Source organism: Hypanus sabinus, chromosome 2, assembly GCF_030144855.1.
Source record: "Hypanus sabinus isolate sHypSab1 chromosome 2, sHypSab1.hap1, whole genome shotgun sequence".
NCBI lineage: Eukaryota > Metazoa > Chordata > Chondrichthyes > Myliobatiformes > Dasyatidae > Hypanus > Hypanus sabinus.
This window is the reverse complement of record NC_082707.1, coordinates 110,350,193-110,368,427: the sequence shown is the minus strand read 5'-3', so window position 1 is coordinate 110,368,427 and position 18,235 is coordinate 110,350,193. Positions and strand designations below refer to the sequence as shown.

At 41.0% G+C, this 18,235-nt stretch overlaps 1 protein-coding gene across 3 annotated transcripts in view; it reads left to right on the top strand.

Moving 5' to 3' along the window:
* Positions 1 to 18,235, top strand: part of ubr1 (ubiquitin protein ligase E3 component n-recognin 1) — a 302,958-nt gene that overhangs the window by 24,370 nt on the left and 260,353 nt on the right. For all 3 annotated transcript variants that reach the window (XM_059951970.1, XM_059951981.1, XM_059951990.1), the window contains 2 exons: positions 6,165 to 6,243; positions 12,262 to 12,369. In XM_059951970.1, coding sequence (XP_059807953.1) covers positions 6,165 to 6,243; positions 12,262 to 12,369 — 187 coding nt within the window. The remainder of the gene's footprint in view (positions 1 to 6,164; positions 6,244 to 12,261; positions 12,370 to 18,235) is intronic.

The following is an 18,235-nucleotide window of genomic DNA, read 5'->3' as shown; positions in this document are numbered from 1 at the left end:
TTTGCTGATGTAGCAACTTGGGTACATAACACACGTTGATGGTAAAGAGTAATGTGAATAAGGAGACTGCTTTTATATTTCAGGGCAAATGATATCCTTTGCCACAGGTGAAGTACACCAGAAGTGTAGTCACTGTTGTGTTTTGGGAACTATGCCAATGAATTTGCATGAGTAAGATTATATAAAGATCGGCAAAATGATAATCTGTTTTTATGATTTGCTCCATCACTGAGGTGACCTTTGTTATTTTGAAGTTTGTCTCGGGACTTTTTAATGTACCTGAGCATCCCATAGGTCTCAATTTAACATTTCAAAGCAAGGAGGTGAGTCAGCGATGTAGAGCAATTGGGGCATATCAGATGATGAACAAATTGAATAGCTTTCCTTCACAAGTCAGGAACATTCAAGTGGGATAGATGTGAGTGAATAACTGGACACTGCCACTCTTAAAACTTGTACTTTAAAACCAAAAGTGGGGCGATGCTACTGAAATCCTTTGCAGTGATTGAGTGCTGCGACTCGTGGATCGGCAGCAAACCCTTCCCTTACCAATGAGAGAAAGAAAGAGAGAGCAATTCGCCGAGTACAGGGGCTTCTGGTTGATCCTCTGTTCCCGATATTCCACTTTCTCCTGCAATGCTTCATTTGGCAGCACTGGCATAGAACTGGCTTATGCACAGGGCTGCAGAGCCTCGGAACCATGAAGGCGCGTTCATCTTCTAGGCCACGCACTTGGGATATTGAAAAACAGCCACTCGGTGAGCCCCAGCAGCGGGAACCGTTACCATAAAGAACCACAGTTTGAGTACAGCTGTATGTCAAGGGCACTGTCAGAACCCATCCACCTTGAAAAGGTTAAAAAAAAGAGGCATTAAATGTAAAAATTAAGCTGCTTCCGCGGATGAGCTCAAAGAAGCTATCTAGTGCCATTGTAGCTCTGCTCACAACCCCTTTGCTGTTGAAAGGGTTATGGGAGCTGCACTCTTGAATTTTAAAGGAGGTTTGTTTATTTATTTAGGGATGCAACTTTGAACAGGCCCTCCTGGCTCACCAAGCTGCACCACCCAGCAATGCATGTAGCCTAATCAGTGGGCAATTTACAATGACTAATTAACCTACTAAACAGAGTGTCTTTGGACTGAGGTAGGAAGCCAGAGCACCTGGAGGAAACCCACGTGCAACTGGGAAAGAACATGTAAACTTGCTTACAGAGAATGCCAGAATTGAACTCTGAATTCCAACAACATAAGCTGTAATGATGTTATGCTAACTGCTACGTTACAATGGCACCCAGGTGTTGGGTTAGAAAGCTCCAGGATTTAGATACTGTTGATGTAGGAAAAGTGAAACATTGCCAAGTATGTCAGTATGTCGAATATGGGTATCCTGCTGTTAGAACTGTGGTTCCCCAACCTGGTTCCCATTCCATGGGTTGCTGGGCAGTCCCCTCTTATTAGATTCCTTCAGTACTTTACCTCTTTCACCTATTCCTTTACAGCTTCTTCATCCACAGTCCCCCACCCACCCACCTTCCCCCTCTCCTGGTCTCACCTATCACCTTTCCAACTTGCACTTCTTCCTCTTTGTCTCTTCCCCCCCACCATCTTCCTTTCCAGTCCTGATGAAGGGTCTAGGCCTGAAATGCCAGCAGTTTATTTCTGTCCACAGATAATGCCTGACCTGCCAAGTTCTTCCAGTATTTTGTGTGTGTTGCTTTGGATTTCCAGCATCTCTTGTATTTGAGTAATTCTTAAGTTAATGGACAGCCAAGTAGGCTGGTTTTTCCTTGGTGGTGCTGGGAGTATGTTTTAGGGATGCTTTCTTAAAAGTAAATGGGTAGTGTTCCACCACACTTAGGAGGAAACAGATGATTAATCTATTTGAAGATGGTTGTGTGTCTATGGCACAAAACCGCAGGTGCTGGAATGTAGAGGCACTCGCACGGCAGGCTGTGGTTTGAGTAGCTGAGTTCCTCCAGCCTTGGGTACCCAACTCAATTTTGAGGCTGCAAATAAATACACTTGAAAACTTCATTCTCCTTTCCAAACAATATTGTGAAGTTATGAAATGTACTTCACAAGTGCTTTTCATCACTTAGTGAAATCACTGTGGAGCATGATAATATGCTAGGGCATTTTGAGATGTAGAATGTAGTAGTACACACAAAATGCTGGTGGAACGCAGCAGGCCAGGCAGCATCTATAGGAAGAAGTACAGATGACATTTTGGGTCAAGACCCTTCATCAGGTCTAACAGAAAAAAGAGATAGTAAGAGATGGGGAGAGGGAGACCCAAAATGATAGGAGACAACAGGAGGGGGAACGATGAAGCTAAGAGCTGAGAGGTTGATTGGCAAAAGGGATACAAGGCTGGAGAAGGGGCAATATCATAGGACGCAAGGCCTTGGAAGAAAGAAAGGGGGAGGGGAGCACCAGAGGAAGATGGAGAACAGGCAAGGAGTTTTTTTGAGAGGGAAAGAGAGAAAAAAAAATAGGGATGGGGTAAGAAGGGGAGGAGGGGCATTAATGGAAGTTAGAGAAATCAATCTTCGTGCCATCAGGTTAGAGGATACCCAGACAGAATAAAAGGTGTTGTTCCTCCAACTTGAGTGTGGCTTCATCTTGACAGCAGAGGAGTTAAGGATTGACATATCAGAATAGGAATGGAACGTGGACATGGAGCGAAACAGTCTCCCAGTCTGCGTCGGGTCTCACCAATATATAAAAGGCCACACTGGGAGCACTGGACGCAGTATACCACACCAGCCGACTCACAGGTGAAGTGTCGCCTCACCTGGAAGGACTATCTGGAGCCCTGAATGGTGGTGAGGGAGGAAGTGTAAGGGCAGGTGTAGCACTTGTTCCGTTTGCAAGGATAAGTGCTGGGAGGGAGATTGGTGGGAACGAATGGACAAGGGAGTTGCGTAGGGAGTGATCCCCACCACCAAGCACATCTTTCCCTCTCCCCCCCCTTCTGCTTTCTGCAGGGATCGCTCCCTATCCGGCTTACTTGTCCATTCGTACCCCCCCATTCCTTCCCACTGAAATCCCTCCTGGCATTTATCCTTGTAGGCGGAGCAAGTGCTACACTTACCCTTACACTTCCTCCCTCACCATCATTTAGGGCCCCAAATAGTCCTTTCAGGTGAGGTGACACTTCACCTATAGGTCTGCAGGGGTGATATATTGTGTCTGGTGCTCCCGATGTGGCTTTCTATATATTGGTGAGACCTGATGCAGTTTGGGAGACCATTTTGCTAAACACCTACGCTCTGTCTGCCAGAGGAAGCAGGATCTCCCAGTGGCCACACATTTTAATTCCACATCTCATTCCCATTACGATATGTCAATCCATGGCCTCCTCTACTGTCGAGATGAAGCCACACTCAGGTTGGGGGAGCAACACCTTATATTCCGTCTAGGTAGCCTCCAACTTGATGGCATGAATATTAATTTCTCTAACTTCTGTTAATGCCCCTCCTCCCCTTCTTACCCCATCCCTAATTTTTAATACTTTTTTTTTCTCTCTTTCCCTCTCACAATAACTCCTTACCTGTTCTCCATCTTCCTCTGGTGCTCCCCTCCCCTTACTTTCTTTCAAGGCCTTGCGTCCTATGATACTGCCCCTTCTTCAGCCTTGTATCCCTTTAGCCAATCAACTTCCCAGCTCTAGGCTTCATCGTTCCCCCTCCCACTTTCAAATCTTTTACTATCTCTTTTTTCCGTTAGTCCTGACAAAGTGTCTCGACCCGAGACGTTAACTGTACTTCTTCCTATAGATGCTGCCTGGCCTGCTGCGTTCCATCAGCATTTTGCATGTGTTGCTTGAATTTCCAGCATCTGCAGAGTTTCTCCTGTAGAATGTAGTAGTGTTGGGTCTCTTGAAGAATGTTAAAGTGGATAATTCTCCTGTGCCTGATGTGATTATACCCCAAGATAGTCAGAGAAGCAAGAGGTGAGATTGCTAGGATTTTAACCAAAATCTGTCTTCTCTATCTCCAGTGAGGTCCCAGAAGACTGGTGAAGTACCCTAATGTTCCTTTGTTCAAGAAGGGAAATGGGGATAATTCTAGAAATCATAGACCAGTTAATCACACATCAGTGGGAAGCTATTGGAGAGAATTCTTTAAAGTAGGATTTGTGAGCATTGAGAAAACCATGGCCCAGTTAGCGGCAGTTGGCATGACTTTGTTGTGGGATAAGTTTGTGTCTTACTAATGAGTTTTGTTTAAAGAGGAGATCAATGTAGGTAGAGCAGTAAAAGTTGTCTATGTGGATTTTGGTAAGGCATATGAAAGTGCCTCCATGCAGGCTCATCCAGAAGATAAAGGTGCGTGGGATTCACAGTGATAGCCATTTGGATACAGAATTGACCTGCCCGTAGTAGACAGGGTAGTGCTTGATAAATTATATGCTAGCTAGAAGTTTGATTAATTGGATGTTTGACTAGTGGTGTTCTGCAGGGATTTGTACTGAGACTGCTGCTGTTTGAGATAGAAATGACTTGATGAAAATATGGCTGGGTGTATGAGCAAGTTTGCAGTTGACTGGATGGTTGTGGCATTGTAGATGGTGTAGAAGGTTGCTAAAGAATACAGTGGGATATAGATCAGTTGCAGACGTGGGTGGAGAGGCAGTTTAATCCCTTTGGTATTGCACTTGGGGAGATGAAATGTAAAGGGGACTCTCAGCAACAATGATGTATAGAAGGATCTTGGAGTCGAAGTCCATATCTCCATGAAAGTTGATAGTGAGGTAAAGGTGGTGAATGGCATGTTTGCTTTTATTGACGCATTGAGTTCAGACTTAACATTGTGTTGTAGTTTTATAAAACTTCAGGCTGCATTGTCTTCAATTCTGTTTGCTTCATTACAGGAAGGACATGGAAGAGGTGTACCAAAATGCTGCCTGTATTAAAGGATAGGTGCTTTCAATATAAGTTGGACAAACTAGTGGAGGTTGAAGGAAGACCTGATGAGTTTATAAAAGTTAGAGGCATAGACAAGTTAGACAGTTGGTATCTTTTTCCCAGGGTTGAAATACCTAATGCTAGAGGGCATGCATTTAATGTGAAAGTAGTAAAGTTCAGAGATGTGCAAGGTATCTTTTTTTTTTAAGAGTGGTGGGTATGTGAAATGTTCTGCCCATGGTGAAGGTAGAACCAGACAGAGGTATTTGAGAGTCTTTGATAGGTATGAGAATATGCAGTTCACATGCAGGCAGAAGGCATTAGGTAGCTTAGCACAATGATGTGGCCTAAACCTGTACTGTACTGGTCTCCAGTATGACTCTTTATTGTAGTGATGCAGCCAGGAGATTGGCAATGTACGTACCAAGCTAAGTACTACCATTGCAGAGTCACAGGTACCTCTGCGGTGTTTCTACTCTGAAAAACAAGATTTTGTTCATTTGACAATGATCATTTCATTGCTAATGTTTTGGCTTTTTATTGTTTGAATGGTAAGCAAAGATCTCAGTCAAAAATGGTACACAAATGTAATCTTTTTAATAGTCTATTTTTCATGTTCCAAAAATGGACATTACACTTTCTGAATTTGCATGAAATTAATTGAAGCTGACTAAAGCTTGAACTGTGCCATTCCAATGATGCTAGTTATAGTGTGTGCAACTTAATCTGTTATGTGTAGTCAAGCCACCTGAACCTAGGGTATTTTGTAATGTATTTTGAGTATTGCAAATAAGAGCTGAGACAAATATAAAAATTATGACAAGTAAACTGAAGAATACAAATAGCAGAATTACATGCTTCAATAGAATCTTTGACTAGAGGTTAAGTGAGAGTAAAATAAAATTTAATGGGAGTATTTAAAGTTGAAGGGAGGAGAACCATTTAGTGGCAAGGATATAGATGACCAAGGTTAATAAAATTTAAGTAATTGGTAAAATTAGAGGAAATTGTTTTTGCCTTATGGTCTGAAAGACTGGGTAGAAGCAGTTTCAGTTGCATCTTCTAAAGTGGTATTGAATAGATGATTGAGCAGTTACACGCTCAATAGGATAGGATATGATTATGGGAGTAATTGAACAGCCTTATCAAGGATCTGAATATGGATCAGGGCCACATGCTGTGGTTGTATGATTGATTATGATGTGTGACACATGACCATATTTTAACACTAGGCTTGTATCTTTTTTTTGTTACAGAGACTGTGCAATAGATCTTACTTGTGTACTATGCATGGACTGTTTCCAAAACAGTGTTCACCGAAATCATCGGTACAAGGTATTTGTCCTATCTTTTTTGTTTTATTGTTTTTATACTTGAATGATGGCCATTTTTAGAAAATTTTTGCAGTTTTTTTTACTTAGTGGAATTATTTGAATGAGGAGTGGGCGGTAGAAATCATCATGTAGGTTTTGTGCACAAGGTTGGTTATGCATTGGTACCTATGCTAGCATTGCTTCAGGCCTTGTAAAGTTGCTAGTTTCAGAGTATAGACTTTGTTTCTTCTTGCTCTGTTCTAATCAGAAAGCTGTGTAATTGGAGAGGAACTTGGTGATTTGATGTCACTTGCCTTCTGGGTGGTAAAGGGTAAGGGCAGGGCATTGCAGACTAAGACTTGCAGGAATTTTCAATGGCATGTCTGAGTAGTTTCATATCTCCTTGGCTTTCTGCCTCTGATCTGTTATTACTGAGAATTATTAGTGAATATTAATACTGCCTGATACATACCAGGCAAACAGCACCTGACCTGTCCATAACCCATTGATTTTTTGTGGCAAGGATAGTATAGGAAGGAAAAATCTGTTTAGTATATTCCAACAGAGATTTAGAGACTGATCATGCTGTTATGTAGTAAGCAGTGCTTTGGATTGGACAAATGACAAAAATGAATTTCCTTGTTTTGTAATAATGAGTTATATGTTGAATCTGTGCCACACTTGAGAAGTTGTGATGTATTATTGGACAGGTGACATGTCAAGAACACTCAGTTTTCTACTGCCTGGTAGACTGAGGTGATGTTGATATTGAGGAAGATCATCTTGGGTTACATATTATCGGTCAGTTGATAAATTGAGTAGAGTATCGGCAGATGGAATCCAATCTGATGTATTTTGAGGAACCAAGTAAGAGTAGGGTAAACAGTAATTTGTAGACTTCTATAGAGTTGAGCAAAGGAACCTTGTACAAGTCAAAGGACCCCTAAATGTGGCAGCAGTTAATAGTGAAGAGGGCATGCAGGCTAACAGACATCATTGGCCAGTGGAGAGAATATCGAGGTCATGGTAAACTTCATAAAACTTCAATTAGGCTTCATTTGGAGTATTGTGTGCAATTCTGATTGCTGCATGGTAAAAAGGATGAGATTACTCAGAAGAAGATTTTAGATGTGATTTTCCGGTCTGTTGCCTGGGCTGGATTATTTTATTTATAAAGAGAGATTGGATAGGTTGGTTTTGTTTTCATTGGAGCAGAGGAGCAGAAAGGCACCTGAATGAGGTGTACAAAAATCTGAAGGGTGAAAATATGAGGGATATACAATCTATCCTAATGCACACATCTGGAAATAGAGGGCATTGGTTTAAGGTGAAGAATTAAAAGGGATCTTAAGTCCCACCTTTTATCTCAATGTAGTTAATTCAGTTCAATTTGAAAATCAAATGCTTGCATTGTTACTGAAATTGATCTTATTAGGAATGGATATGACGAAGGTTTGGTTAAGTATATAGAACATAGAACAGTTGCATACAGTACAGAGTCCTTTGACCCTCAATGTTGTGCTAATCCTCTAACCTACTCCAGGATCAATCTGACTTTTCCCTCCCCCGTAGCTCTTCATCTCTATTTCATCTATGTACCTAGCTAAATTTCTTAAATGTCTCTAATATATCTACCTCTACCACCAACCTTGGCAGCTTATTCCACAAACCTACCCATCCTTACAAAAAAAACTTCCCTCTGACACCCAAACACACAAAATACTTACCACCAAACAGCTTAGTTATGCCCCTTGTATTAGCCATTTTTGCCCTGGGGAAAAGTCTTTGGCTGTCCACTCTTATTTCAAGTCAAGTCACTTTTATTGTCATTTTGACCATAACTGCTGGTACAGTACATAGTAAAAATGAGAACATTTTTCAGGACCATGGTGTTACATGACGCAGTACAAAAACTGGACTGAACTACGTAAAAAAAAACAACACAGAGAAAAAAAGCACTCAGCAACTACACTAGACTACAGATCTACCCAGGACTGCATAAAGTGCACAAAACAGTGCAGGCATTACAATAAATAATAAACAAGATAATAGAGCAGGTGTCAGTCCAGGCTCTGGGTATTGAGGAGTCTGATAGCTTGGGGGAAGAAACTGTTACATAGTCTGGTTGTGAGAGCCCGAATGCTTCGGTGCCTTTTCCCAGACAGCAGGAGGGGGAAAAGATTGCATGAGGGGTGCATGGGGTCCTTCATAATGCAGTTTGCTTTGACAATGCAGCATGTAGTGTAAATGTCCATGATGGTGAGAAGAGAGACCCCAATGATCTCAGCTGACCTCACTATCCGCTGCAGGGTCTTGCGATCCGAGATGGTGCAATTTCTGAACCAGACAGTGATGCAGCTGCTCAGGATGCTCTCAATACAACCCCTGTAGAATGTGATGAGGATGGGGGGTGGGTGATAGACTTTCCCCAGCCTTTGCAGAAAGTAGAGATGCTACTGGGCTTTCTTTGCTATGGAGCTGGTGTTGAGGGACCAGGTGAGATTCTCTGCCAAGTGAACACCAAGAAATTTTGTGCTCTTAACGATCTCTACTGAGGAGCCGTCGATGTTCAGTGGGGAGTGGTCGCTCCATGCCCTTCTGAAGTCAACAACCATCTCTTTTGTTTTGTTCACATTCAGAGACAGGTTGTTGGCTCTGCACCAGTCCATTAGCTGCTGCACCTCCTCTCTGTAAACTGACTTGTTGATCTTGCTTATGAGACCCACCATGGTCGTGTCATCGGCGAACTTGATGATATGGTTCGAGCTGTGTGTTGCAGCACAGTCGTGGGTCAGCAGAGTGAACAGCAGTGGACTGAGCACACAGCCCTAGGGGGCCCCTGTGCTCAGTCTGATGGTGTTGGGAGATGCTGCTCCCAATCCGGACTGACTGAGGTCTCCCAGTCAGGAAGTCTAGGATCCAGTTGCAGAGGGAGGTGTTCAGGTCCAGTAGACTCAGCTTTCCAGTCAGTTTCTGAGGGATGATTGTGTTGAATGCTGAACTGAAGTCTATGAACAGCATCCGAACATATGTGTCTTTTTTTGTCCAGGTGGGTTAGGGCCAGGTGGAGGGTGATGGCAATGGCGTTATTTGTTGAGTGATTGCGACAGTACGCGAACTGCAGGGGGTCCAGTGAGGGGGGGGGCAGCAGGGTCTTGATATGCCTCATGATGAGCCTCTTGAAACACTTCATTATGATGGACGTGAGTGCAATGGGACGGTGGTCATTTAGGCAGGACACTGAAGACTTCTTTGGCACGGGGATGATGGTGGCGGCCTTGAAGCATGTTTATGCCTCTTACACTCTATCAAGCCACTTCTCATCCTCCTCTCCAGAGAAAAGTCCTAGCACTTTTAATCTATCCTCATGACATACCCTCTAATCCAAAGAATATCATGGTGAATCTCATCTGCACTCTCTCAAGCTTCCACATTCTTCCTATAGTGATGTAACTGAACTGAACACAATCCAAGTGTGGTCTAACCAGCATTTTATAGAGATACAACATTACCTAGTGGCTCCTGATCAGAGGAACAGTCCCTTTGGCCCATGAGAACCTTTTGAATTCCTCAATCGTATTTGCCTCCCCTACCACCCATGGCAGTACATTACAAATGCCTACTGTTTGTCAAATATTGGTGTTCGTTGTCTAAAACAACAAATCCTGTTTGAGGCCCAAGGAATTGAGACTGGAGATTTTGTGGTGGAATAGAGATCTTTTGTATCCATTTGAAGGCAGGTAGGGCTTCAGTCTTTATAGAAAATATTTTCTTTTTGCAAAAAGCTTTCAATATTAAAAAAAATCCAAAAGTCAATTTCAGAAAGCCAAAATGGCATGATAAATACACACTAGAAAACTCTGATAAAATACGTTTGAAAAATCCCATGGAATGGCAGTGGTTTCACTGAGCTGTTTCCCCTGCTCACCAGGATTCTACTGTCTCCAGAACTCTAAGCATCCTGAATTCTTTGCAAAATTTATTACATTATCGTTGCTGACTCAGTTTTGAACATGTGCTGAGGTATTAATAGTAATATCCCATTGTCTGGAATATCAGATTGTCCAGTACAGGTTGAGCTAACCTTTCTGCAAACCTCAGAATCCAAAACTATTTTGAGTGCTGACATGATGCCACAATTGAAAATTCCACAAGGCGCTGGCAAGGTTCCCAGGCGCTGTGCAGGTTCTGAGAAGTGACCTTACATACTTCTCTAAGTGGCACCTTGTTGATGTCAGCTTATTTTCAGTAGTCATCACAGCCTGATTTTCATACATCACTCAAAGATTACATTGTGTTTTATACCTATTCCCTGTCTGTGCTGTAAAGTTACTGAAAATGTCAAAAAAGGCCTGCATTTACCCTTACGGGTAATAGTAAAAAAAAAGGAAGCATTTATGGTTATAACACAAAGTCAAGTTGTTGGAAAAACTTGACAGTTGTGTAAGCGTGAAGCATTTGATGGAGTATAGTGCTGGATTGACCACCATCTACAACCGGAAGGAACTCAAAGAAAAATACTGTAGTTTTATGCTGAAAGTAATATACAGAATTTAAGGAAAAATAGAAAAACACTGAATATAGTGAAAAATGATCTAGATCGTGTATTGAAAGAGTGGATTTGTCAATGTTGCCGTGAACATATGCCTCTTAACAGTCATGAAGCAAGTAAAGGTCTATCATGATTAACTGAAATTTGAGGTAATTGTGAATATTCAGCAGGTTGTTGCAGAAATTTAAGGAAAGCCGTGTATCATGAAGCAGCAGAGAAATTGAAGGGTTAGAGCAGTGTGCATTCATATAGAACAAGAAATCATGTCAGTTTATAAAATAAAAGAAAGATTGTTATGACAATAACCCTTTTAATGAAACGTAAGACTGGAAGAAACATTTGGGGGAAATAAAATAATCCAGCACAGTGGCTCCTCATTGTGAGAGCATCTGCTTTCAGGTTCCTCAACCACTTCTGATGTCCTCTTCACAATGATGTATCCTCTCCCTCAAGTTTCTCAGAGCTGATGTAGTTGTAGTGTTTGGTGCTGCATTTATCTTTTTTTGGTAATTACAAAACATTTTTGCATAAAACCTGAATTTCATTTCCACAAAAAATCCCTTGTTTGAGTGTAACATGACCAGCATCATTATTGCATTAAAAATAAAATGTTGACTTTTCTCCACAGTCTTCATTGAATTTAATTACAGGTAAATGTAATTTTTTGTATCTACACCATACATAAAACCTTTTTTTAAAAAAAAGTAAAATAGGGATACAGTGTACTTCTTAAACAAACACTGACTGCATCATTGGCGGAGGCTGAAAGCCTGTCGCTGTTGTTCAACAGCTGATTCAGGTATTCTTCTGATGCTGCCCTGTACACATTATATCACCATTATATTAATGGTGTGTAACAATTTTTACTGTTAGTTCATACATGTGATGAACAAGTCTAAGACAAAGACTGCTTACTGGTAGCACATAAATTCAGTCAGGCATGATGGTGGTGCCAAACAACCACTGACTGTCCACCTAGGCAGTGAGTTAGAGATGGCTTTTCTGATGGTTCATTGTACATATTTCATGCACAAAATTATTTTTAAAAATAATATAAACTACCTTCATGCTATATGTATAAGCTGTTCATAAATGGATGCCATGACTTGTGTCCCCGTCCCCAAACTGTCTCATTATATAGATGCAAATATTTCAAAATCCGAAAAAATCTGGAATCCAAAACACTTTTGGCCCCAAACATTTTGGAAAACTGGTACTTAACCTGCACCAACAAAGTCTGAAGGTGTGGGATTACCAGTCTTGCTGCAATTATTGGATTCTAATTCTCAAGTAAACCATATATAACAATGGAATAAGGAACAAGGGGATCTCAGGCTCTGAGTTTGTGCAGACATAGTCATTCCTTTTTTGGTATCCTATTTATATTGAAATATGTTAATATCAGTAAGATCCTGCCATTGTTCTAACCAGTTTTCTTGAAGCAGGCATTATTACAGTAGTCAGCACGTGGTATGATTTTGTGTTTAGATGAATTCTTCCCCTGGAGGAGGTTTTTGTGACTGTGGTGATATTGAAGCCTGGAAGACTGGACCAACGTGTATAAAGCATGAACGCAGTCCATCTGAGGACATAAAGGTAAGATTATTTGTACAGTATTTGGTCTTCATTAATTGGTGCTTGTCTGTTGATGGTGATTAAGTAAGACTGGTCACTGATTGAAAGTATCCCTTGAAAGTATTCTTGGTACATATTGGCACCAAATGACATGGGTAGGAAAAGAGAAGAGAAAGTTTAGGGAGTTGGCTAGAATGCTGAAAAGTAGGACTTCCAGGGTAATAATATCTGGATTGCTGCCTGTGTAACACACCATTGAGGATAAGAATAGGATGATTTGGCAGATTAACTGGTGTAGGAGGCAGGGCTTCAAATTTATGGATAATTGGATCTCTTCTGGGGAAAGTATGACCTATACAAAATGGATTGGTTACACCTGATCCAATATCCTTGTGGGCAGGTTTGTTGGAGCTATTGGGAGGGTTTAAATGACTGCAACTAGGTGGAGTGTGCTGTGACACTGTCAGGAAGGGCAAGCAGACGATGGGGCAAAATTGCAGTCAGTGGGATGAGTTGCAGTGTAACGTTCAAGGATACATACTGTATCAAAAGGACAGGCAGTTAGTCAAGGGGGGGATGGTAGGATGGTTCTGTTGGTAAAAAATGAAATCAAATCCTTAGAGGTGACATAGGATTGTAAGATGTAGCATCTTGAGTAGAGTTTTTAAAAAACTGCAAGGGTAAAAAGACCCTTATGGGCGTTACATATAGGCCCCGAATGGTAGCCAGGATGTGGGCTACAGATTACAATGGGAGATAAAAAATGCACACCAAAAGGACAACATTACAATAATTATGGGGGATTTCACTATGCAAGTAGATTGGGAAAAGGTTGGTGCTGGATCATGAGATAAGTTGTAGACTGGCTACGGGGTGGCTTTTCAGAGCAGCTTGTGGTTAAGCCCACAAGGGGAAAGGCTATTCTGGATTGGATGTGTAACAAACCAAATTTGATTAAGGGGTTTAAGGTGAAGGAACTCTTAGGAGGCAGTGATCATAAAATGATTCTCCCTGCAATTTGAGAGGGAGAAGCTAAAGTCAGATGTATCAGTATTACAGTGAAATAAAGAGAATTAGTGGTATGAGAGAGGAGTTGGCGAAAGTTGGTTGCAAGGGGACACTAGCAGGGTTGGTGGCAAAACAGCAATGTCTGGAGTTTCTGGGTGAGTGTGCAGGATAGATACATCTCGAAGAAATAGTATTCTAAAGGTAGGACGACACAACTGTAGCTGACAAAGGAAAAGAGAGGGCATATAAATAGAGATTTGGGTTTTCAAAACCAACAGAAGGCGTCTAAAGAAAGCCATAAGGAGAGAAAATCTGAAATATGAAGGGAAACTAGCCAACGTTATTTGAGAATACCAAATTTTTTTCAAATATATGAAGAGTAAAAAGTCAGATGAGAGCAGATATTGGACAGCTGGAAAATGATGCTGGAGAGGTAGCATTGGGGGACAAGGAAAATGAGGATGAACTGAATACGTATACCCTGTCCTCGTTATATGCATCTTCAGACAATGCGGATTCACAGTTATGCATCAAACCTATTTCTACCAACTTCTTATATGCGTCCAAAGCTCTCAGTTATGTGAGACTGTTGGGATGAAAAGCTCCACTTTATCGCCAATACGTCACGTGTGCACGCCTTACAGTCTCACTCCCGCCAGTCTTGCATTGGTTTTGGCAGCATGTGGATGTGCGATATTGCATTCTTAACCTTTTGTTGTTATTACCTATGCCTCCTAAGATTTTTATGTCAAGTCCTTGGCCATCAGCCAAGTGACAGAGAACTGCTTTAACACTTGAAAAAAAGTTGGAAATTATAAACAGGGCTGCGTCAGGTGAAGGTAACACAGCTCTGGGACACTACTTCGGCCTGGGTGAGTCCACCGTCAGAAACAAAGAAAAATTTTATCTTCGGAGCACCTATATATTTAATCCTATTTTTTGTAAATAAGGGTGCCAAATTTTCCAAAATATTTCATATTTATCTCTTAAATTATAAGTAATTTTTCAAGTGGAATGCAGCTAAAAATTTCATTCTTCCAATGATCTATACTTAAGTATGAGTCCGATTTCCAAGTAATTGGAAATTATTGGTTATTGTTTTTTTTATTTATTTGGTTATTTCCAATTATTGGTTATCTGGGGAAAGAAATAAATATATATATATGTACTTATTTCATAATATATATACTTAGTTCATAATATACTATTATGAACTCCATGGAGCATGTGGGGATCTTCGGATATCAAGGCATTCTTTCTTTCTTTCTTTTTTCTTCATTTTTTTTTCTCTTTTTATAGGGATATGTTAGGGGGGAAGGGTTGATAATTTTTAAAATATTTTTTTCCTTCTGTAACCTTTTTGAAAATTCAATAAAAATTTTTTATAAAAAAAAGAAACAAAAGAAAAATGCTGAGAAAATAAAAAGTTCAGTCATTGATTCATCACAAGTGTCTTCAAAGATTGTTACCAAAGTGCGTAACCCGATTATGACAAAAATGGAGAAAATGTTGAGTTTGTACATTGAGCATGAAAGAAAGAAAAAACCAACACTCAGTTCCGATCATCTTCGTGTGAAAGCTTTGGAAATTTATGGTTGCCTTTGTTCAGAGGCCAGTGAGGAAGTGTCGAATGATATTGTTAGCTTTAACACAAGTAGGGGATGGTTTAGTAAATTTGTTAATCGTCACAGGCTTCACAACTTACTGTGCGTGGTGAGCAAGCTAGTGCCGACCACGAAGCTGCTGAACGCTGACCTTTGCAGTTGCGGGCTGTGATAGCTGAGTTAGACATCATACCAAAGAAGGTGCTTAATGCAAACGAGACTGGGCTTTTTTGGAAGCTTATGCCGAAATGCATCAAGGCAACAAAGGATATGTGTTTCAATGCCGAAGGAGACTGTAAGATGAAGCCTCTCTTAGTTTACCATTCACTAAACCCTCATGCTCTTAAGGGTTTGAGTAAGAATAAGCTTCCTGTCCACTGGGCAGCTAACGAGAAAGCATGGGTCGCCGGTCAAATCTTTGAAGATTGGTTTGATAATCATTTTGCTGTTGAGGCTGAACGCTACTGCCAGGAACAGAATCTTGCCTTTAAAGTTCTTTTGTTGCTTGACAATGCGCCAGCCCATCCTAAACATTTGGACTGCATTCATCCTAACATACTGGACACTCTAGTATGTTAACTTTCTATGATTTATTATGTTGACTAAAATTGATGAACTATATTATGAATGTTGCCTTGTGGTACTGCTTTTGTGTCATATTGGTATGAAAATGTGAATAAATTACAGATAAAACATATTTAGGAAGCCCTCTGGAATGCATCCCTATTTTCTCCATTTAAATAATTATTCACATTATGTGTTTTCCATGCTGTGTGTCAACTGCGAGTAACGTACTCCCAGCATATAGCGAGGATAGGGTGTATTTCATTGTGGAAGACACTAGTATGCTGGAAGTTTAAGAGTGTCAGGGCACAAGTGAGTGCAATTGCTATTACAAAGGAGAAGGTACATGGGAAGCTGAAAGGTCTGAAGTTAGATAAAACTCTTGGACCAGATGGACTACACCCTGTGATTCTGAAAGGCATAGCTGAAGAGATAATGGAGGCATTAGTAATAACCTTTCAAGAATCACTTGATTCATGCGTGGTTCTGGAGGACTGGAAAATTGCAAACGTCACTGTACTCTGCCTCCATCCCATCTTGAAGAAGTTGTTAACCTACAGGCCAGTTAGCCTGACCTCATTTGTTGGGAAGATATTGGAGTCGATTGTTAAGAATGAGATCTCAGTATTTGGAGGCACATGATAAAGGAGGTCAAAGACAGGATGGTTTCCTTGAGGGGAAATCTTGCCTGACAAATCTGTATATTCTTTGAAGAAATATCAAGCAGAAGAGTTCAAAGCAAATTTTGTCAAATTGCATATGTCACCATTATATAACCCTGAGATTCATTTTCCTGTGGGCATACTCAGCAAATCTATAGAATAGTAACTATAACAGGATCAGTGAAAGATCAACCAGAGTGCAGAAGACAACAAACTGTGCAAATGCAAATATAAATAGCAATAAATAATGAGAACAGGAGATAATGAAAGGGTCCTTAAAGTGAGATCATTGGTTGTGGAAACCACTGGATGGGGCAAGTGAGTGTAGTTATTCCTTTTTATTCAAGAGTCTGATGGTTGAAGGGCAGTAACTGTTCTTGAACCTGGTGGTGTGAGTACTGAGGCCCTTGTACCTGATGGCAGCAGCGAGAAGAGAGCATGGTCTGGGTGATAGGTGTCCCTGATGGTGAATGCTGCTTTTCTGTAATAGCGCTCCTGTGCTCAATGCTGCATAGGGCTTTACTTGTGATGTACTGGGTCGAATCCACTACCTTTTCTGGGATTTTCCGTTCAAAGGCATTAGTGTTTACATACCAGGCCGTGATGCAGTCAGTCAGTATATTCTCTACTACACATTTGTGGAAGTTTGTCAAAGTTTTAGATATCATGCCAAATCTCCACAGACACCTAAGGAAGTTGAGGTGCTGCCATGCTTTCTTCGCAATTGTACTTGTGCGCTGGGTCCAGGACAGGTCCTCTGAAATGGTAACACCCAGGAAATTAAAGTTGCTAACCCTCTCCACCTCTGATCTTCTAATGACAACTTGCTCATGGACCTCTGGCTTTCCTCTCCTGAAGTCAATAATCAGCTCCTTTGTCTTGCTGACATTGAGTGAGGGGTTATGACACCATTCAGCCAAATTTTCATTCTTTCTCCTATATTCTTCATTACCATCTTTGATTTGGCCCACAACAGGGGACAAGAAGGATCAGTGAATGTTGTTTACTTGGATTTCTGGTTGGCTGCCAGTGACTAGTAGTGTTCCGCTTTTTACTTTATCTCAGTGATTTGGATGATGGAATTGATGGCTTTGTTGCAAAGTTTGCAGATGATATAAAGATAGGTGGAGGGGCAAGTAGTTCTGAGGCAATAGAGAGGCTGCAGAAGGACTTAGATCAGGAGAATGGACAAAGAAATGGTAGATGGAATATAATGCAGGGAAGTGTATGGTCATGCACTTTGGTAGAAGAAATGAAAGGGTTGACTATTTTCTAAATTGAGAGAAAATGCAAAAAACTGAGGTGCAAAGGGATTTGGGAGTCCTTGTGCAGGATTCCATAAACGCTAACTTGCAGGTTAGGTTTGTGGTGAGGGAAGCAAATGTAATGGTAGCCTTCATTTCACGAGGACTAGAATGTAATACTGAGGCTTTATAAGGTACTGATGAGGCCTCACATGGAATATTGTGAGCAGATTTGGCCCCTTTATTTAAGAAATGATGTGATGGCATTGTAGGGGGTCCAGAAGTTTTCACATAAAATATTCTGGAAAAGAAAGGGTTAACATTGAGGAGCATTTGATGGCTCTGGGAATTTAAAATAATGAAAGGGGGAGATTGCATTGAAACCTATCTAATGTTGAAAAGCTTAGGAAATGGATGTTTCATATGGTGGGAGAGTTTCATGTTTCACTTGGCACAGCCTCAGAATAGTGAGACATCCATTTAGAACTGAGGTATGAGGAGTTTCTTTAGCCAGATGGTGATGAACCTGTGGAATTTGTTGCTGTGGTGGTCAGGTCATTGGGCGTATTTAGGGAGTATCTTGATAGGTTGTTGGTTAGTCAGGGCAAGAAAGGTTACATAGAAAAGGCAGGAGAATGAGGTTGAGAGGGAAATGGCAGAACAGACTCAATGGGCTGAATGGCCTAATTCTGTTCCTATCTCTTATGGTCTTAGCAAAAGATGTTACTTGTAAATCTGCTTTACCTGCAGCAGAACTTTTTTAAAATTCCTGGAGAGCGGTCTGAGAATTTACAAGACACTTACA